At 36.8% G+C, this 22,608-nt stretch overlaps 1 protein-coding gene across 1 annotated transcript; it reads right to left on the reverse strand.

Annotated features, from left to right (window-relative positions):
• Positions 1-1,220: 1,220 nt before the first annotated feature.
• Slc10a2 (solute carrier family 10 member 2) lies at positions 1,221-22,337 on the reverse strand. Its single transcript, XM_051182326.1, has 6 exons — positions 21,723-22,337; positions 13,660-13,778; positions 7,691-7,779; positions 6,528-6,703; positions 3,267-3,424; positions 1,221-1,364 (listed from the first exon to the last, which is right to left on the reverse strand). The coding sequence occupies exons 1-6, from the start codon at positions 22,097-22,099 to the stop codon at positions 1,237-1,239; spliced, it is 1,047 nt and encodes a 348-aa protein (XP_051038283.1). The 5' UTR covers positions 22,100-22,337; the 3' UTR covers positions 1,221-1,236.
• Positions 22,338-22,608: the final 271 nt, after the last annotated feature.

Genomic DNA, 22,608 nt, shown 5'->3' on the forward strand with positions numbered 1-22,608 from the left:
TCCTAGATTAGTAGTATTTTTCCCTAGTATTTTCTGACAACTCTCTGCTCATGATGGCTGCTATTGCACTTATGAGCTTAGTAGCTATTATTATTGGCCAATTTGAACCTGCTTCACCCTTTAGTAAACATCTCTAGAGTTAAACAAACTAGTTTCCAAATATAATCTGTTCTAAATGAGGTCTTTTCCTTGAAAGATAAAGTGGTAATTGGTGGACCCTAGAAGTATGTGAATGGATGTAAAATATCCTTGATGAATTTAACCCAGTGCTAGTTTGTTATTGAATTCATTAGTAACATTTCTCTCACTACTGGAATTTCATTGGAAGAAGCCACTTTTCTGAAATACAAAGACAGATACTTTACAGATAATGGTATAAACATCATAAATAAATAGGTTGCAAAGTCTCAAACTGATGATTCAAATATCAAAGGAGTACATTCATTCACATATTTTTACAATCATAGATACTGAAGAAAATCAACATTTTATAGTAACAATCTGTTATATGTTTTAACATATAAAAGTGCTTGTTTCTGAAATGTTTGCTATGACAAGGTTTCCAGTCTGATCTATATTCAATTAGGTCTGTAGAGGTTTTCTGATAATATATTAATGATGATTGATTATATCTATCTATTATCTATCAATCTACCATCTATCTGACATCTACTTATACATTCTATATACATTCATTTTCCCTGCCAAGGTTAAGTTTGACATCTATGGTCAAAATTTTGCCAAAAATATCTGGAAAAATAATATCTGCACTGAACATAAAATATCACAGATTTTTTTTAAAAAAAACATCATTCCCTAAACAATACAGAAAAACAACTATTTACATAACATTTACATTTTGTTAAATATTTTAAGAAAGTTAGTATTGATCTGAAGTGTATAAAGTTTATGTTTGGAAACATTTTGCCATTTTATGAAAAAAACTTAAGCTTCTGTGAATTTGGTATCAAGAGTTATCCTGTGACCAGTCCCCTATGTATACTGAGAAATAAGTCAGGTACACACACACACACACACACACACACACACACACACACACACACACACACAGAGATGTTTGTCACAATAAAGAATGGATTGCTAGTCACTTTGTACCCAAACAATAACAAATTTCGATTTGAATTGAACTTTTAACATTTTTTTTTTTGCTGATCATTTCACCAAATAAAATAGTTGTAGTTTAATGAATGTTGTTCTTTTCTTTCCCCTAAGTTTTTACTTTTCATCTGGTTGAAATCCTTTGTTTATCTCCTGAACTGATGACCTGGGCTCAATTTCATTTTCTGTCTTCTCTTGTAACTCAGTATTATTTTTCCCATGACATTTCTTGTACGCGACATAAACTGAAAAAAAAAAAAAAATGTCAAGTAAATTTCAGAATGACACCTTGAAAAATTACTTTAGCTAGTTATTGCTCTGTGCAGCTCAGAAAACACTTTTTCTATAGACTAGAGGTGTTATGAGAAACCAACACTCATTCTTTTAGTTTTAGGGTTTCCCATATGCAGACAGCAATGACTGCACTGAAGAAGTCTGTTGGAGAGCTTGAGAAGATGTTTGTTAAGCATAAGTATATGACCTTTTCATGTCTTTAAGCTGTATATGGTACTTAACAGCAAGGAAAAAGTAATTTATTTTGTGTTTATACGACCCCAGTTACTGTGGTAGTCATTAGCTAAATTTACTGTATTCCTATGTGTAATGTCCCGGACATTGGTGTGATCATCCATTACAGAAAGTGTTGGGTCAAAATAACATGCCCTGTCTTTTGTCTTCACTCATTCTTTCTTGTTCACCTGACTTCCTTTCTTCAGTGGTATTTCTCAGCATCTTTTTTCTTTCTTTCCTTATATGTTTTTGTGAATGTGTCTGCACTTGTGTGTGTATATGTTGCTCCTGTGCATGCAGGCCCATGTGTGTATTCAGATGCATGCCCACGTATGTGTGTAAGTGTGGAGTCCAAGGGTCAGCCTTGGATGTTTCTCCTTAGGAGCCATTTATATTGCTTGTTGAAACAGGGAATTTCCACTGGCCGAGACTCACAGGTTAGGCTAGATTGTCTGGCTAAAAACTCAAACCATCTACTTAATTACATTTTTTCAGAGCCAGACTCCTGATGGATCCATATGATATTTTCTGTGATATAAGATACCCATACTGGAAATGATAATCTATCTGACAAAATAATGCTGAGACATTAGTATGATGATACCTGCAGGCACATGGATACATAGTGGAGCTGTTAATAAAAATAATGCAAAGATAAGTGAAATTATCTCTGGACATTTCACAACTTAATCTTCATAGTATTTTTGTCATGCACTTCCACCTTCCATTTTCTATTAAAATATCATGAAACTTTAAATGGAAGTATATTTATTTGTTTTAAATAGGACTTTAAAAATGAGGCTTAAGCACCATCAGATTTTGAATAGTCAAATGTAGGGAGAAGCTCCAAATTGGTGATTGAGAGTTGGTATGGACCAAATGAGGGAGTATGAAGTTATGCTATGACAACAAAAATTAAGAATTGGAGGGGAGGGCATCTGGGAGTTGGTGGCACATGCCTTTAGTCCCAGCACTTGGGAGGCAGAGGCAGGTATATCTCTGTGAGTTCAAGACTTGTCTGGTCTACAGAACTAGTTCCAGAACAGGCTCTGAAAGCAATACAGAGAAAAACCTAAATAAATAAATAAATAAATAAATAAATAAATAAATAAATAAAATTAAGAATCAGGTTATCTATATCTAGTATGTCTTTGCTTACACTTTTTCAGTTATATGAATATTTAAAATCAACATGATCAAATTTACACATACATCTGACATGATTTTTCATGATAGATACAGTTTGTCATTTTTCTGTGAAGTACCTTATTTAAAAAGCATAACCAGATTAGGCTTTGGGGGGATCACTAAAACATGTGTTCCTTGAAACATTTAGAAAAGTGCACATATTAAGTGTTCCTTGAAGGTTAATATGCGTCTCTGACTACTGAGGAAGACAAAGTCAACAGAGATGATCCATTTCTTCTGCCTTTTTCTTAAAGCAGTCTCACTGAGTGGTATGATACAATTATAGTCTTGGCATCAGCATATATGAAGTTATGGTAAGTGATTTATGTGCAGGGATTTTCTTCAAACTTATTTGTACAATGAACTGCCAGAAATGGAGAATCTCTGAAAAGTCTTCTTTAGCAATTCCAGGACCATCATAGTAGAATTTGATTAACATTATTACTTACTTCCTAATAATATTGCTGCAAAGACAATCTGGAAAATACTGTAGATGAGTGGGAAGGTGAACACAAGGTTGAGGTCCTCAGGGCTGAAGGAAAGCTGTACAATGGTGGAACACAACTGAGTGTTCTGCAACCCGGTTTCCAAGGCAACTGTTCGACACCTGGGAGTAAGGTTAAAAAAATGTATATGCTTTGCCTGTTATCAGACTTATGATATAACAGAAAAGGAAGGTACATGATGAAACTTTGGACACAGACTGCAATTTGTTTTCTTTCTTCCTACCTCTCTCCTTCCTTCCATCCCTTCTTTCCTTGCTCTCTCCCTTATCTCTTCTTCATTGTCCTCAATCTCTCTCTACGTTATTTCCTTCCCCCCTTACCTACTTCCCTCTCCCTCTATTCTTCCCCTTCTCTCTCCCTCCCTCCCATCCTCCCTGCCTTCTTCCTTTCTAAACTTTTTTTTTTTTGGTTTTATTTTTTTTTCAAATTTTATTTATTTTTTTTTTATTTTACATGTCGATCCCAGTTCCCTCTCCCTCTCTCCCCCTTCACATGCACCCTGACCCCCCTCACCTCCCATCCTCCCACCCACATTCCACATGTAGAGCAATGCTATCCAGGTGGGGTCATGCAAATCTGTCAAAGTCATTTGAAGTAGGGACTATGACTTCTCTCCTGTCTCTAGGTTAAGGGAGTGTCCCTCTATAAGGGATGTGTCCACAAGGTCCTTTTGTGTACCAGGAATATACCCTGGTTCTGTCTGAGATACCTTAGACTGCTCAGGCCTTCTAGCTGAGACCCATATTCAGGGGGTCTGAATCAGTCCCATGCTGGATTCCCAGCTATCAGTCTGGGGAGTCCATTAGCTCCTCCTTGTTCGGGTCAGCTGTTTCTATGTTTTTCTGCAACCTGGTCATGTCCTCTCTCTCTACATCTGGATTCTAGTTCGACTCGGTGTTTAGTTATGGGTGTTTGCTTCTGTTTCCAACAGGTACTAGATGAGGGCTCCATGATGGTGGATAAGTTAGTTGTTGATCTCACTATCAGGGAAGGGCATTTATGGTAGCCTTTCCACTGTTGCTCAAATTGTTAGTTGGAGTCAGTCTTGCAGGTCTCTAGACATTTCTTTATGTTCAATTTTCTCTTCAAACCAATAATGGCTCCCTCTTTTATGTTCATTCTCTCTCTCTCTCTCTCTCTCTCTCTCTCTCTCTCTCTCTCTCTCTCCTGTTTTCTATTCCTACCCTGACTTAATCTTCCTAGTCCAACATGCTTTCCTTTCCTCCCCCCCCTCTCTCAATTTACTGCTCCCCCCACTTCCCATGTGTTCTGGGGGACTTGTCCCTTCTCCCTTTTGTGAGAGACCTTATATGAATCTCTTAGAATACACCTTGTATCCTAGTTCTTCTGGTGGTGTGAATTATAGGCTGGTGATCCTTTGCTCTAGGTCTAAAATCCATATATGAGTGAGTACATACCTTTCTAGCCTTTTGAGATAGGTCTCGCTATGAAGTCCAAGTTAGGTTGTCCTCTAACTTGTGTCAATCCTGTTACTTAGGTTTTCCTATTGTTGAGATTACAAGCATGTCCCTAGATTTTATCTATGCTTTTAACATCCACATTTGGTGTATATTGTTTTTTAACATAACTGTATGTTGCATAAGTGCATTTATATAAAACAACATATTATACACAGTTTTTTAAGCTTTACTTTATCCTTAATTGTGTGTATGCATGTGAGTATGTGCAAATGAATGCAAGTGCATAATGGCCATAGAGATTGGGTGCCCCTTGTGGTAGAGTTGCAGGTGGTTCTGAATCACCCAATGTGGATGCTAGGATGCAAAGTACTGTCCTCTAGAAAAGCAGTACATGCTTTTAAATACTGAACCTTTTCTCTAGTCCCAATATAGTTATAATGTGATGGGTAGGATAATTTGTAATAATATTCCGTGTATTGCAAAGGAGGTCCATTTCACCCATTTTCAAATTATATACATAGTGTAAGAATACAGGAGGGATCAGGTCTGGAAAGATTGAAGTTATGGTATTTCTCATAGGGCATTTATTTTAAAATTAGCTTTGTTCTGATAAAATCTTGATTAAAAATAAGCAAGGTAAAAAATTAATGTTTCTATTCTTCAATAAATAAAACTAAGATAAAGTAATTTTGTAGCCCGAAGTCTTCCAGTGATTGAGTGGCAGGCCTCGAATGAAGCCTGAGTCTGTCTGGTGAAGTATAATGTTCCCCACACTTTCAAGTTTGCTCACCTCTTTCTCTGAAGCACACTAGTACCTGTTTCTATTCCAAATTTCCTGCCTGTCTGTTGAATTAGATGGATCACTTGGAAAAAAATGTTTTTAGATAAATTATAAGCATACTTTAGTGTCCATCACCTTTGGGTGATGAGTCCATTTGGTGCTGGTTGGAGGAACCTATGTATATCACAAGATAAGACTGACTAGACTGACTATTTTCATGAGGCTTACTCTGATTTAATAAGAACAAAGGCAGCCAGTACTTGGAGATTTGTATAATTTATGAAAAAATGATGCAATCAGTAATTAATGGTGAAGGATTTTTAACTTGACTTCACTATTTTTAGCTTCTATGATTTGAGTACATCCCTCATTCAAACTCAAATGTTGCCATCCTATAGCTAACCCTGGATATTTAATAATGTGACCTCATGTTGAAACAGGGTTATTGTAGACATAATTAGTTAAAATGATGTCATTAGGGTGCCCTGTAATTTAAAGTAACTTCTGTTTTTATAAAAGGTAGGTAATTTGAACTCAGAATCAGGCACAGGAGGAAATAAATGTGAGTAGACACAGGAAAAGATAGACATTAAAAGCCAAAGTGAGAGCCCTCTAATAAATCCTTAACCACAGACTGCAGAGAAAGCTCTGTGCTGCCTTAAGTATGATTTCTTACCCATGAAACAGTAAGAATGTGCTTTTTTTTTTAGTCAAAATGGCCCACTTGGGGGTAGTTCTCTTATTTTTTAATTAATCAATTTATATGAATGTATGTTTTGTATGCATATATGCTTATATGCCATATGTGTGCCAGATGATTGCAAAAGCCATAAAATGGTATTGGATACTCAAGAAATGGAGTTACAGATGACTTTGAGCAGGGATGTGGGTGCTGAGTTATCTCTTTATGCCATATGGTTGTTTTGTTTTGGCACCCCAGGAAACTAGTGCAGTAGCTGTTATAAACTAAAATGCTAAATGCCATTTATCTAAAGCTCATACCTGTACCAGGGTTGACCAGCTATTCTAGCCAGGAAAAACCCCAGGCCATAGCCAGCTATAGGATATATGGTTCCTATAATCCACAGTTTGGGTTCAATGATCCAGGCACTTTGGTACAGTATTCCTCCAACCACAGCAATGAGAACAATGAGAATTGCACCTGCAATGGATCCAATCTAGAAGAAAAGGCACAAGTAAATATATTTGTGTCAAAGTGAGTCCAGAGATGTTTGTCAGGGGAGAAGTTTGGGCAGTGTGTTCTTTTGGAGAAATGAATATAGAGTTTTCTGTGTCCCTTCAGCTTTGTGGGAAAAGAAATGCTTCTAGAGACAAAGGAAACATCATGATAGTGTATTCATGCTTAAGTGGCACAAGGAATATTTCTGAGCTTACAAAACATAAAATCTTTCCCAAGTCACATTTTATGTTTGTTATATTAATAAGAAATGGACATAAGGGTTCATAAAAGTCAAATAAGCATAAGCCATGGTAATATTTTTCTTTTCAAAAAAGGTTCAATTTTACACCATGTATGATCATGTGCACATACATGCACATGAGTTTTGGTGCCCATAGAGTCCAAAAGAGTTTGAACAGACTGCTGTGGGTGCTCTGCAAAAGCAGTTCATATTCTTAATGGCCATCTCCCCAGATATATTTTCTTTTTTTAAATACAATTAAAACCATTTAAAGATGAAAAGTTTGTTGTTTTTTTTTCCTGTAAAACAAGTAATCCTGACTATCTTATTCCTCCACATCCCACATGCTAGTGTCTATTAGTTTTGGGGAGTTCTAGGTATGAGAAAGATATGCTAAGTATGAAAGACATGTTCTAGACATGATTATGCTGTACCTTCTCTGAAAGCTACCTAGATATATTTTATACCATAAGCTCAGCCTATATAATAGCAAGGCCATTTGGGAACAGAGTAAAACCTGTAACTAACCCTCGAATTGGTGTCTTAAGTGATGAAAATTTGCCCCTCAGATAGGATCAGAAAGGACATTCCCTAAGGGAGGACTTTAGGACTGACAATGGCAAGTGTTCCAGAAGGTAGATGCAATGAAAACAGCACAGTTTAAGAGATGGAAAGACCATCTCATTCCAGTTATGACTGCAGGACACTGAGTTGTATAGTCTATCCCATGCACAGGGTACTTACTTTAAGTATGATCTTTGCTTTTTGGGGCCATTTGTGATTCACAAACATTCCAATGGAAACAGGAATAACAAGAGCAACCAGAGAAGTGCCTAGCAATGATGAAAACAACATTAATACAAGGGAAAGCAAATGTAAGTATCCTAGAAAAGTCTTAGCCGTGTTCTTCTGTCTTCTTGAATGCTGAAAACAGAATGCAGAATTACACATACACACACAAATTCATACATACACATTTGTTTTTAAACATATCTCTCTTCTCTCTCAATTCCAGTTAATAACAAGTAGAGAAATGATGATATAAATAATTTATCTAAATCCAGGGATGACTGCTTTAGTGTATCTTATGTTACCAATCTACTTTAATTCTATTTGACAACATTTTTGCTTCTTTAGTCTATTAGGTCTTTATATTTTCAGAAAAAAATATCTTCCCATAGTTTGTAAATGTGTGTATTATTGTAGTGTACGTAGATATATTCTTCATAAGCCTGCTATTTCATGATGGTAAAAAATAAACATTTAAAAATTTAAAAGTAGAAAAATTATTTTAAAAATTACTTAAAATTCATAGGAATTTTGAAAGCTAAGACATTATTTAAAATTCATTTCAGTTATTCAAATTTATGACAGAGATTGAGAGAATAAGATGAAAAACCATGTCCTAAATTTTCTGTTAGATAATACATCTGGCAACTTCTCATGTAATTGTAATTCTTTGCAGCACCGTGTTCACCCAACCAGGTAAAAGAGTCATATTTCAACTTCACCGTGGGAAATTTACTGCATTTCTGTGACACACGACTTGTGTTTCTATATTATTTAACACTTGTTTGCCCAGTAATCCTTTTGTTTAACAGACAACTGTAGACTTCCAACTTCTCATGGACTGTTTCTTTGCCAAAACTGTTTTAAATTAGTATGAGAAAGTGAAACCAAATGGTGAAATTTTGAGAGAGAAATTTGAGAAAGAGCTTAGTGTTGGATAGATTGACTCAAATTTGGCCAACAAATATGGACTGCATTTGATAACAAATTCTTCAATGTATCAAAACTTATTGTTGCTCTCAAATTACTCAGCAGAATTAAAATAATAACTAAGAGAAAGATAGAGCAAAGAAAGAAAAAGGAGAGGAAGGACAATAAGATAAGAACTACTCAAATTCAGAAGAGCAAAGGAAGAGCTGTGGAGAATAGTGTGGGGTTTACTGGTCAGCTCTTCTAGAAAGTCCCTATCCCTGTATCTACCATTGCAAAGAGATTATTTTCTTGGAACTCTAGGCCACACAATAAACTTTATAGACTTTGAGTTAAAATTATCCCAATACAATTACTTGGTTCCTTTACCCTAGAGTCTTCCCATATTGGGGAAGCCTCAGGTGACATGGCAATATGAACAAGGCTTTGGAATACACATGACAGAGCATGCAATCTCTGGGCCAGGTAAAGCCAATGAAGGTTTTCAGTTCTAGTTCTTCTTTATACCCACCAGTACAGCCCCTACATGTGGAGGAATGGTGCTGTAATCCTTATTCTCCAGTAGCTGGGGAGCTGCATCTCTACTCTCCAATCTTCTCAATTTACTGATTTATTGTCAGTGCTATCTGTGTAAGATGCCTCTTTTACATATCCAAAAGGAGATGTTTACATATATCATAACAACCATGTACTATTTATTTAAGACTACATAGTGGGAATAGGACAAAATAAAGGGGAGTTGAAGAGGATGGAAGAAAAGATGATAATGTGTACAGAAAGCTGTAGCTTCCTTATGTTTCCCTACAAAACAGTTGGGTAGAATGAAGCTTGCCTGACTGCTGTGGTGATATGCACAATGATGTTGACATCAGTTACTCACTTATGTTTGGTAAAGCTACCTGACACAGTTAAGCTTTTGTGACTCAAGCTGCAGAAGGGCCTCTTTTCAGCCACATGCCAGGGCACATTGAGCAATATGAAAGGTGTTACAAGCACACTGCCTGCAGAGTAGGTTGGAGAGCCTGCCAGTAGCTACTCCCAGCTCCCCAGTAATCCAGGGCAAATTAAATAATTCCTACAAACCGCAAAATACTCATTTATAAGTGATGACAACATCTCATGAGGATGCTAGTTCATTTTTTGCACTCATTAAAAGACTAGAAAACAAACAGGAAAAAAGGTCAATTTGGAGAATTGCCTAGGCACACATTGAGAGCAAATAATTTTTGTGTTCAAAACACTTTCACTTTTTCTTTCTTTCTTTTCAATCTTCTGGTTTTCTATTCCTTCTTGATTTTGACATCTTATTAGGGCATTCCCTATGGACATGCTAATTCATCTAACATTTTTTTCCTCCTTTCAAAATTTACTGGTCTGGCTGGGCACCATGACAACACCTTTAATCACAGAATTTGGGAGACAGAGTATGAAGATCTCTGTGAGTTTGAGGCCTACCTGCTCTACATATTAAGTTCCAGGACAGACAGAGCTACATTGTGATACCTTGTTACAAAACAAAACCCAACTCAAAATGTATCTGACTTAAATTATATGATATAAATCATCCACATAGTAGTACAGATTTGGTAATAGTCCCATAGGACATTTTCCAGAAGGGACTGAATATCAAAAATAGAATAGTTAAGGCTTGAATTGTTTGCTTTAGCACTGAATAATGTCCAACAAAATGGTTTAGTCAGCCAACAGTTTCTTGGAGACACCTACAGTGTTGAAACAGGTGGAATTATTTAACTCTAGGGAAGGTTTTCACTGAGGGTAGAGTTTGCAATGCAAGCAGGATGTCACTATAAACCATGTTGGAAGAAGATTCCATTGACATTTGGGAGTTACTCAGGGGCCAGTATGGGGATGTTATAGATTTAAAATCCCCCATTTAAATCAGGTGTAACTCACAATTTAATGTGGGACAGCAAAATTGAAATATAGCTGCCTACCTCAGAGTCAGTGCTCACAAAATTTGCCCTAACTCAGTTGTCTGTAGGTTGAATCACATTTAATCATGAAAATAATCTTTCTGTGAAATGGGAGTGACATTTAGTCTAGTTTTCCATCCACATAGGAATTTCTTTTTTAATATCTTGGGGAGTTTCTGTTTGAACTTGAATGTATGCTTCTGTTAATAATAAACCCAAACCTTTCTAAGAGAGATTAGGAAAGAATTCTTTGCAAAGTCAGCTTAAAAGGAGGCTGTCAGAGACATCACAAGAAAATCCATAGAAACAACTAACCTGGCTCATAGAAACTCACAGATTATGAACCAACAACCAGACACCCTGCATGGGACATATCTAAACCCTCTACATATATGTGACAGCTTATAGCTTGATCTACTTGTGGGACAACTAACAATAGCAGCAGTGGCTGTCCCTAATTCTTTGGCTAGCTTTTGGGAACCCATTATTCATACCGGATTGCTTTGTCTAGCCTAAATACAAGGAAAGATTCTTAGTCTTACTTTAACTTGTCATTCCATTCTTTGTTGAGATGCATGGGAAGCTTGCCCCTTTCTAAACAGAAACAGATGAGGAATGGATTGTGGGGGGAGCAGAGGAGAGGTGCAGGAGGGAATGGGAGGAGATGGGGGGAGGGGAGACTGTAGTCAGGATATAAAATAAATAAATTTAAAAAGATATATATATATATATATATATATATATATATATATAGAGAGAGAGAGAGAGAGAGAGAGAGAGAGACTGTCATGCAGTGTATCTGTTGACCATTGCTACGTATTTTATTTTCTACAACTCATTTCCATCAAGGTAGTTCTAAATGACTGCATACTTTGCACATGCTGGTCATTCTCTCAGTGTGTCCCTGACCCCATTTTCATGTTATACCAACTGATTTATCTTATACCATTTTTTTTTCTTCCCAAAACAGAAAAGAAGTTTCTTCTAGATGGGGAGGCATTTGTAATGAGAAATGAATAGAGGCAGAATAGTAATTAGCAAGCTTGATTTCTGGGATATAAAAATACAGGGAGATATTTAACTTGAGTTGGAAGAGGCAAGTCCAGTCTCAAATTGGAGGGCCATGTTTCAAAGGAACTCAATCAGTTGAGGAAACAGTTTATTGGTCGTCTAAGCATTGAAACCACAGAAGACAGCTTAAGAGAACATTTTGAACAATGGGACACACTTACAGATTGTGTGGTAATGAGAGGTCCCCCAAACAAAATTTTCCAGGGGCTTTGGTTTTGTCACCTACTCTTTTGTTGAAGAGGTGAATGTTGCAATGTTTACTTGACCACACAAAGTTGATGAGCACGTGGTGGAACTGAGAGAGAACTGTTTCTAGAGAGGATTCTATAAAGCCTGGTGCCCATTTAACAGTGAAGAAAATGTTTGTGGTATTAAAGATGATACAGAAGAATATAATATGAAGGACTACTTTGAAAAGCTTGGCAAGATTGAAACCATAAAAATGATCGAAGACAGAGTGGAAAAAAGAGAGGATTTGCTTTTGTAACTTTTGATGATCATGACACCATTGATAAAATTATTCTTCAGAAATACTACATTAATAATGTACATAATTGTGAAGTGAAAGGGCCCTTTATAAACAAGAAGAGATGCAGTCTGTTGGATCGCAGAGAGGTCGTGGAGGAAACTTTGGAGGTGGTAGAGGTAATTTTGGTCATGGTGGAAACTTTGGTGAAAGAGGAGGCTATGGTAGTGGAGGTGGTGGCAGCAGAGGTAGTTATAGAGGTGGCAATGGTGGATAGAATGGATTTTGAGGAGATAATGGCAACTATGGTGGTATCCTGGTTACAGTAGTAGAGTAGGCTATGGTGGTGATCGACCAGGATGAAGGAGGAAGTTTTAGTGGAGGTCACTATGGTAGTAGAATCTATAATGACTTTGGAAATTATAGTGGTCAACAGCAATCAAATTATGGACCCATGAAAGAGGGCAGTTTTGGTGAAATAAGCTCAAGCAGTCCCTATGGTGGTGGCTATGGAGCTGGTGGTGGAAGTGGTGGATATGGTAGCAGAAGGTTTAAAAAAATCTACAGCAGAAAATAGCTAAATTTCTTAGCAGGAGACAGAGGGGGGAGTTTTTAGGAAAGCTGCAGGTACTTTGAGAAAGTTGTCCTAAATGTATTAGAAGAAGTGTAAAAATTTGCCATAGAAGTAACAATGATCCACTGTCAGAAAAGTTTCTGCAGCTTAAACAGGAAACACATCTTTTTCAGGACAGTCATAGCCACAGTTTGCAAAAAGTGCAACTATTGATTAATGCAATGTAGTGTCAATTAGATGTACATTCTTGAGGCCTTTTATCTAGCTTTGTCTTTTTCTTTTTTCTTCTCATTATATCAGGTATGTTGTCCTGTAAATGTGGTAGTGGTACCAGAAATAAAAAAATTAAATAATTTTTAACTTAAAAAAAAGAAATTACAGAGAGTACCATTAAATTGACTTTTATATCAATATATGGCTTACGGTTGAGGATAAGAACAATATATCTCATCCAGGAGTTCCCTTTCTGCCTTGCCCCCATGACTACTTACTATCCTGAAATTGCATTATTTATTTATTTATTTATTTATTTATTTATTTATTTATTTATTTATGTGTGTGCTTCTTCAATTTGAATGTGTAGTTCAAAGACACAATACCATAAACCCACCACTGGAAAAATGGTGGCTCCATTTACAAGTGGCCTAATTTCCCTCAGGGAAGACTCTTAGGTTAAGGTTGCATTCCTAAAGCTGTTTCTTTTTCATGTTACATTGAACTGAGGCAAATTTAGTTTTTCATAATATAGTCAAGTTTTGGAATTTCCATTCTTTCAATACTTTTACAGACTCAAGGGTAAATTCATAATGAAATAATATGTGGGAAAAGATCTGTCCTTAGGTCAAAGTGAAATGATAAGTGTGAGCTTGGAGCCTGGCCTGAGAGCCTAGCAAGGACTAAGCAGAGATCTTGAGGATAATATAAAGCATGGTACAGAGAAATTACTTACCAATGCTATCATAAGGAATCACAATCGTCCCTGAGTCAACCCACATCTTGGTATAGATGAAGAGGCAAAGGGGCATCATTCCAAGGGCAAGCAGTGTGGAGCAAGTTGTCATGCTAACACTGGAATGAGACAAACAGCTTAAGGTTTTCTTTTTCTTTTTTTTTTTTTTTTAATTTGTAGGTTTTTTTATATTTTTTTATTTTATTTAATTTTATATAACAAAGTCCAATTAAATGAAAACAAACATTTATACACAATATTTGGGAATTTGGGCATCGTTCTTTCCAAGCTACTTCCTGCTGGTAAGGGGTGGTTTTCTATGGAATGTGCTCTTTCATTTTCGATTTCTGTGAGACACAACCAGTACATCATTCTATATGATGATAGAAATACATATTGGTCATAGACTGTAAGTGCTATTTATGTAAAGTGCCTGGTTTAGGACAGAGTCACCGGTACTTGCTGTCTTCTCATAGAGTCTTCATAATCCATCCTTCTCTCAGTGTCTGTTCTCATAGATCATACAGAACATCATGCTTAAAAATGATTATTGAAGAAGGTACCAATTGTCTGGGCTTGTGACCTTTTATGTATGACTTTTGCCTCCAAGCACAAACTACCAAACCGGGCTGTCTTGGAATAGAAATTTCCTTGATGTAATAGCCATGACAATAAGACAAACAGTATGATGTTAACTAGTCTATGATAATGATAACAGAAGTGGTGATATTTTTCCTGTAGTAAGGGTGTCGGGAGGGTTACAGGATCCTACCCAGAATTCCAGTTTGAAACTCATTCCTTTTTGCCCCATCCCCACATGCTGGCAATATTGAGAATTGTTATAGCATGCAGGAAATGGAAGGTTGACTACAGGAGTAGACTCTGATCATAAAGGAGTGGACTTTGTGGTAATGCTTCTGTTTTGAGGTTATTAACACTTCTAGGAGTAACCTCTCCTTTGTGCTTTCTAAGGAAGTTCAATAAACTCATTGGTTCAACAAGTAGAACTTGAATAAAATCCTTACTGATTAGATTTTTTTCTTTTCTTCCCTGGTAAAGTTAATGTAGTGTCACTGTTTAAGTCAATAGAGAACAGCAAACACTTTGTTTACTATGGGGGCCTGAATGAGTAGGAAGATTTGGTTTTGATCTGCAAGAATCTCTTAAATAAAATTATGCTATTTCAGCACTATAACAGAGAATGTAAGAGAAGCTTTTGAGTAGGGGGTCTTCTTGGTTCTTTTCAAAATGTCCTGGACACAGGGTTATATTCTCTGCTTGTAAAACTGAAGAACTTAGTACCTTAGTTGTAAAGGTGCACACTGGACTAGAATAACGTGATTTCCCTTATTTTGTGAGTCTTGTTTATTCATTGGACTTCTCTTTGTCACTATTACCTTACAGACTATAAATAATTAATCAGCCAGTGCTGTTTGGTTTTTGGAACAATAGGAAGAAGAAATCCAGTTATATTTACAGTACATGTCTCCCCTTCCCCAAAAAGTGGTAAGGAAAATAGATGAAGATAAATAATTTTATCTTAATGCATCTGATAATAGTTTTTGCATAATATGGGCAAAATAATGGATAGTAACAAAGTCATTCAAGTGTCTTTACTTCTTTAGTAATCTTTTTTCTTTAAGTGAATGTACTTAAAATGGGTTTAAATGATTCTGATTAAGATGTTTGTGTTAATAGAGCTAAAAACTGTGACAGCAGCTAATACAAAAGATGCATTTAAAGGACTTTCTGAAGGCAGGAAAAAATGAAAGGCCAAGTACCATGTTTTTGCCCTCATACAGAACTACCTCTGTCTATATGTCTGTGTATCTCTTTGTGTTTCTGTCTCTCTCCAAATTTATATATGGCTATTTGAGGCCATTTTCCTTTTGTATGTCATTGTCTGTGATTACCAGGAGAAAACATTCACAAGATTGGGCCTATTAACTTTCTCTCATGGCTAGAGCATGTGTGCTCACAAAGCTGTGTACTTTCTCAGGATTTATATGGCCAATGGTTGTTTGAGCATGAGAGTCATTTTTGTTAGTAGGGTCGTTACTGAGTCATTCATGTTCCTGTAAAAGTAACTCCAATTATACTCATTGATTCATTAAACTAGATTTCTGTGGAATCATCCCTTTGTTCCTGCTGTTGGTGTCCTGTCTATGTGGAGTAGCTGTTTACTCATATCTCCTCAGAAAAATATCACACAATGAGATATAAAGACACGAAAGCAGAGGAAGACTAAGTAGAAGGGAGACAGGTAAAATGTGTGGTTAGTACATTGGGGACAATGATTTAGTGAAGCACAATGATAACATATGAGCTAAGACATCATGAGAAAATATGTTGTTTTACATACTAACTAAAATGAAATTAACAGAATTTCTCATAAGTTTAATTGTAGTCATAGGTGAATATAATGTAGACAAATAAAGGTAGCACCCTATAGCAAACAAACAAACACACAAACAACAACAGCAACAAAAACCAAAACGAAACAACAACCACAATAACAAAAAAAAAAAAAAAAAAAAACTCAAAAAACTGAAACAAGCAAACAAACAAAATACTCATTTACTAACAATGCTTCATTATTTTTGTAATTAACACACTGGGATTTTCAAATCTGCTCCCCATTCCTTGTTTCACTGTTCTGACATTCTTTGTCTTAACCTGTTCCACAATAAAAGCCCTTTGTTGCTGGGCTGGGCATCTAGAATGTCCTGAGAGTGAGGAGGGAATTCACAGGAACAGGATTTCTTATCAGCTCATTGAGAAGAGGAAGAGGCTGAGAGTGGTTGTGGTTTTAAACTACAAGAACAGATATCAGAAGCCAGCCAGGATTTCTCTCTCTTGTTATAATTTGAATTATTCTTGTAAAAGTTTGAATGAGAATCATTGTTCAATTAAAGAAATTGTGTTGTGGTTTTGAGTTTGATTTGAGAAATTTAATAGTGAAACTAAATGGGAGAGAAAATGTAGAAGTTGGAAAGTGAAGGGTTTGGATGTAGTGGGAATCCTGACAAGAAGATGTTGAGGAAAAAGGGAAAAGGGGTTGACTTTGATGTTATCTGAGCTATTAACAAAAACAAAAATATTGTTGAAATGATTCACAGAGAACCTTTGTAAAAATTAGGGAGAATAATAACTTTGCCAAATGTGATGTGAAAAAGTTAAGATCTATAAAGGGCATAGGTGTTGAAAATATAAATACTTCTGAGAGATCACATAGGAATGGTAGAAACTCTAATGAATTAGAAAATTAAAAGTATACTTTGGCTTTAATTCTCATATAAGTCTATTAACTACTAGAAAAACATTTATGTATATGGGGAAATTATGTTCATAACTAATAATTTGGTATTTGCTGAGGAATTGAGTGAATTCAAGGATGAAGTAATACAAAAAAAAGTGCAATCACATCAAAAGTGAAACTCCACCTTTCAAGTATCAATAAATGTGTGTCTGATTCTGTAGACTGCACAGGTGATAGGTATGTGATCAAAGGTCAGAAGCCAAGAGGAGTCCAGCAGATATTGTCTGTCTGGATCCCAAACCTGACACTGACATTCACTAACTTTATGACCTTGGCAAAGTTTATAAACATTAATTCTTTTCATCTGACAATTCAGAATTCCCTAGGATTCTTTAGAGAATGAAAAAAAATGTGTATCAATGTTCTTTAAGAATTTTGCCATATATTTGGTACCTAAAAGTGTCTAATAAACACTAGCTAGTAAAATAAAAATCAATATTTCATGGAAGCAAGAGTGTTTGTTTACCATGAGTGAGGATAAAAGAAAGAGTCAAATGGGATTGAATTGATTCTCCCACAGGAGAGAAGAGATGATGTGTTTGAAAGAGGAGGCACTGGTCTGACAAGCCAGAGGGCCAAGAGTCTAAAATATCATTGAACATCTAAGTGGAAAATGAAATATGTAATTTTTGGTGAAAGACAAATATCATGGTTGGGAAAAAAATCACTAAACAAAAACCTAGAAAGTAATGAGTACATAAAGCAATAGGAATTGGGGAAACTAAGGAAAGAATGAATGAGATAAGATAGGTGAAAAAAAAAGACATAGAATAGAAATGAAGGAAAGTTTTTACATGTTTCAGCTGAGGTTATGGCTAAGGATGGAGATATCATGTATCTACCTTTTTGAGGGGATAGACCAGAGACAGAAAATTTCTGTGTCCCTGACCCATAAACCTTTGCAACCATCAGATTCACTTGTCTAGTCCCTTTAATTTTTCTCTGATACATTTTGTGCACTCTATGCCCATGACAAAGTTTAGCTGAGAATTTCTCTGTACTGATCTAACCTACAAAAAACAGTATCCCAGGTTAAAGTTTACAAAAGAAACAGTTGAATACTATTTGCTGCAAAAAAATCACTGTTTTCATTTATTCATGCATTTTAAGTAACTGTAGATTATGAAATTCTGAGAATAGAAAACGGGGAGCAGGTAAATAGTTTCTCATTTCAGGGATAACATCCAAGAAAGGCAAAGCCAAGTGACATGGTCTTGCTGCTTTTATCATCATTAGCTCTAGTAAATCATTTAAAATGATCTTTTCTGGCATTGCTAGAGTTCAAGTGGAAATGGAGCATGTAATCTTCTAAGAGTACAGGCAAATGGACGGAACTAGAAGAAACCATCCTGAATGAGGTAACCCACTCATAAAAAGACAAACATGATGTGTACTCTCTCATATATGGATTTTAGACATAGAGCAGATTATCTGTCTACAATACACCCATCCAGAAAATCTGGGAAACATGGATGACCCTAAGAGAGACATTCATGGTCCACTGGAGAAGGAGAAAGGGACAAGATCTGAGCAAATTGAGAGCATGGTGGAGGGGAGAAGGAGTTAGGAGAAAGAGAGGGGGAATAGAGAAGAGGAGAGGATGGCATGAGGGAGCAGGAGAATTGATTCAATCAAAGAATAGAGAAGAGCAAGAAGAGAGAAACCATAATAGAAGGAGCCATTACAGATTAAAAGGAAATTTGGCACTAGGGAAATGGCCAGAGATCTACAAGATTGACCTCAATTAACAATCTAAACAATAGTAGAGAGGCGACCTGACAAGCTCTTCCTCAATAATGAGATTGATGACTGCCTTTTATGCCATCCTAGAGCCTTCATCCAGTAGCTGATGGAAGCAGAAGCAGGCACCCACAGCTAAACGCTGAGATGAACTCTTGGAATCCAATTGCAGAAAGGGAGAAGTGATGAGCAAAGGAGTCAACACCAGGCTGGAGAAATCCACAGAAACAGCTGACCTGAATAAAGAGGAGCTCATGTACCCCAGTCTGATAGTTGGGAACCCAGCATAGGACTGACCCAGATACTCTAAAAGTGGGTGTTAATTAGGAGGACTGGGCAGTCAAAGGGGCCTCTAGTAAAGGATTAGTATTTATCCCTAGTATATGAATGAACTTTGGGAGCCCATTCCATATGGAGGGATATTCTCTCAGCCTAGACACATGGGAGAGGGTCTAGGCCCTGCTCCAAATAATATGACAGACTTGGAAGATTCCACCAAGGAAGGCCTCACCCACTCCGGGGAGCAGAAAGGGGATTGGATGGGAGTTTTGGAGGGGAACAGGGAGGAGGGGAGGGTGAGGGAACTTGGACTAACATGTAAAACATGCTTGTTGCAAATATTTTTAAAAAAGGATACAGAGTAAGTGATAGATAAGGTTTCATCTATGTAAATTATTCTCAGAATTATGTCATCCAATACTCACTCCAGAAGGATCAAATTTTGGAGGACTATTACCTAGCAACTGAGACTTTACTTTCTTTAAAGAAATGTTTAAACATCATTTTGTTAACATAAAATATGTAATGTCATCTTTTAAAATGAAGGTTCTATTTACTTATTCGATTTTTGCTTGTTTATTATTTATCAATGTGTTCGTGTCTGTGTTGTGTGTGTTTGGATTCATGCATGTGTATGGGTGCCAAAAAAAAAAGATGTTATCTTATCCCCTGGAGCTGGAGTTACAGTTCTAATTCACCTGATATAGGTTCTGGGAGTGAAACTTAGGTCATGTGAAAGAGCAGCAAGTATTTTAGTCCCTCAGACATCTTGCATTGCCCTGTTGGCCAATAGGAAAGGAAGATAGGTGGGACTAGGAGACAAGGAGGATTCGGGATGTGGTAGGGAGGAGTTCCCTCTCTCCGGTAAGATGAGACTATGTGGAAATATTTAGATTAATAGAGATGGGTTAATATTTAAGAGAGAGCTAGCCAATAAGAGACAAGTAACTAGCCAACAGAATTATATCTAATACAGAGTCTCTGTGTGTATTATTTGAGGCTGCTGCGGTAGTGGGACCTGAATGGCAGGGAAAATCTTACTCCTAAGACATGACAATTTATAGCACAAGTTATTTTTCACTGTGGTAGAGCATGGTATTGTCTTCTGGACTAGAGTAGCCAATAATTTGTCCTTAGTATAAGTGATGTAAGGGAATTGATACAGTACCATATACTAATTATCTTATACAAAAAGCCATTTAGTGTAGGTCAAATCCTCAGGGTCACTCCCCACAGTCTGGTTGTCATGAATTCTTAGAATCTCTCTCTCTCTCTCTCTCTCTCTCTCTCTCTCTCTCTCTCTGTGTGTGTGTGTGTGTGTGTGTGTGTGCATGTGTGTGTGTGCATGTCAATGGAGAAGAAGCCTAAAAAGTCCTGATTATTATATTGTGGTTCACAGATTAACTAAATGCCAATAGCATTTATCAATATGTGCTATTTCATAGGGCTTTTATTTAAGGAAAAAAATATCTGTTGCTAAGCATCAATTCCATGTCCCTATACAAAAATGAGCAATGCATATTCTTTGTTTTCTAAGGCACCAGGAAAATAACAGCAATTGGGAGTTGATGTCTAGTTCCATGCTGCTCATCAGGCAGCCAGGAACTAAAAGAGCTGATGGCAGGTTTTCCAGTATTTAGTAAGCACATGGTTCTTGAACAGCTCAATGCGTAGCTGAAATGCATGTCTTCCCCAGAACATGAGGAAAGTGACATTTGGTTGTGTGACTTTCAAAATGAAAAACTCCTGCTTTAGTTTCATTAATGCTTGTCTTCCTCCCTCCCACCCAGTGCTAGTTGGGCTGAACAAACATTACAGTTAGATCATTCTGTTGAAAAGCAGAGGAATTATTTTCTTTTCACCTTATAGACGAGTATGCATAATTAAAATAATGTCGAGGAATTGTTTCCTTTTAGTTTCAGCAGACATAAAGTGAATTTATGAGCACTCTATTAGGTTTTAGCCAAGAATTATTTTGTCCAAAGAACAGGTGGTTTGATGGAGCTGATGTCGATCAGAGACTTTGAGCTTGTATTTGCACTTGCTACAAAAAAAAGCTCCTACTTATTCCATTACAACAAGACTTTCTCAGTTACATTTGTGGATTGGAAAAGCATTATTTAATTAAAAACAAACTTTGAGTCTATTCCCAGAGATAATACATCTTCTTGTTAACTGAGTTAGAATTCAATGTACAAGCATAGTGATCCAGACTAAGAAAGTCAGATACCAAGGCTTCTTCTCAGATGTATATGTAGATTTAAATTCACATATTTACACATAGTCATATACCCACAAGAAGGAGAAGACAGGGAAATGTCAGGGTAGAGCATGAATTTGAAAACAAGGAAAGAAACGGAAAATATGACATGAAGTGGTCAAGTAGGATGAAGAGAGGGACTAGGATAATAATGAGGGATAATTCAGAACAAAGGATAATGATATATGTATATACAAATGTCCCACAGAAACCTACTTCTTTGTGTGCTAACTAATACTATAAGGATACAAAATTAAAATCTAAATTACTGTTTTGTTGCAGGCATGAAAGGAAAGTCCCCAATTCTATCAGCAAAGCAGCTGTTCCAGAAGATGCACTTATTCATCTTCCCATTTAACTCACTAGTCAGACATACAGTCAGTGTAGCTGGTCAAACGGATATTGGAAATTATAAATTGCCAAACTTAACTCCAGCAGCCTGAAGTTCATATGCCACTGTCTTACCTGAGGTCCATGTCACCATCTACCCAATAGGCCAGGATATTGGAGGCTGTTCCTCCAGGGCAGCAACCCTGGATTAGCACCACTACAGCTTGTACCGGGAGGATGCCAAAGGCCACAGACAGGATGAAACCTGTGAGAGGCATGATTCCAAATTGACAGAGGAAGCCCACGACGATGCCCCATGGCCGTTTCAAGTGTCCCAGGAACTTGTGGAGTTCCACATTGCACCCCATGGAAAACATTACCAAGGCCAGGAGGATGGTGAGCACAGTGCTCATCACCACGCTGAGAATGGCATTGAAATCACTCTCAGGTACTAGGCAGGAATCACCTTCACAGACAGTTGCATTAGGGGAACAGACGGAGGAGTTATCCATCACTGGCTGTGCTGTGCAAACGGTCAAGTCCACAGAAGCACCTGTCTGCGGTTCTGTATCTACTGCCAGCTGAGTAACAATTACTTAATGCGTCAAACTTTTAAACCCTTTCTAAACATGTGGTACTTGATGTCTCTTTCAAAAGCCAAGTTAGTGAAGCAATAAAAAACAATAAATGCTAGTATGTCAGTTTCGAGAGGCCACATTACAACACAGCACACATAATGAATCATAAAATCCCAGAAAAACTACTGGCCAGGACAGAAAGTTATAATTAATCATTTATTGGCAGGATAATGAACTGTGCCACGTAAAAATAGCCATGTTAATGTTTAATGTCAGCACAGTTTACTGAATAATTTTAGTTAAAATAAGTAAACTCTGAATTATAGAGCATTCTAATGGTCGTGGCACAGGAAAGTATATTACCCCCTCCCTTCACTTTAAGTGGGGAGGATTGTGGTCTTTGAAAATCACATTAAAAGAAAAACCAACAACCTTGTGCCAAA

This window comes from Phodopus roborovskii, unplaced genomic scaffold, assembly GCF_943737965.1.
Source record: "Phodopus roborovskii unplaced genomic scaffold, PHOROB, whole genome shotgun sequence".
Taxonomy (NCBI): domain Eukaryota; kingdom Metazoa; phylum Chordata; class Mammalia; order Rodentia; family Cricetidae; genus Phodopus; species Phodopus roborovskii.

Coding starts and splice junctions, on each gene's coding strand:
- Slc10a2 (XM_051182326.1), bottom strand. CDS start 22,099: ATGGATAACTCCTCCGTCTGTTCCCCTAATGCAACTGTCTGTGAAGGT. Junction 7,780..13,659: donor GATTCCTTATGATAGCATTG/GTAAGTAATTTC, acceptor CATCATTGCTAG/GCACTTCTCTGGTTGCTCTT. Junction 1,365..3,266: donor TGCAGCAATATTATTAGGAA/GTAAGTAATAAT, acceptor TTTTTTTTTCAG/TTTATGTCGCGTACAAGAAA.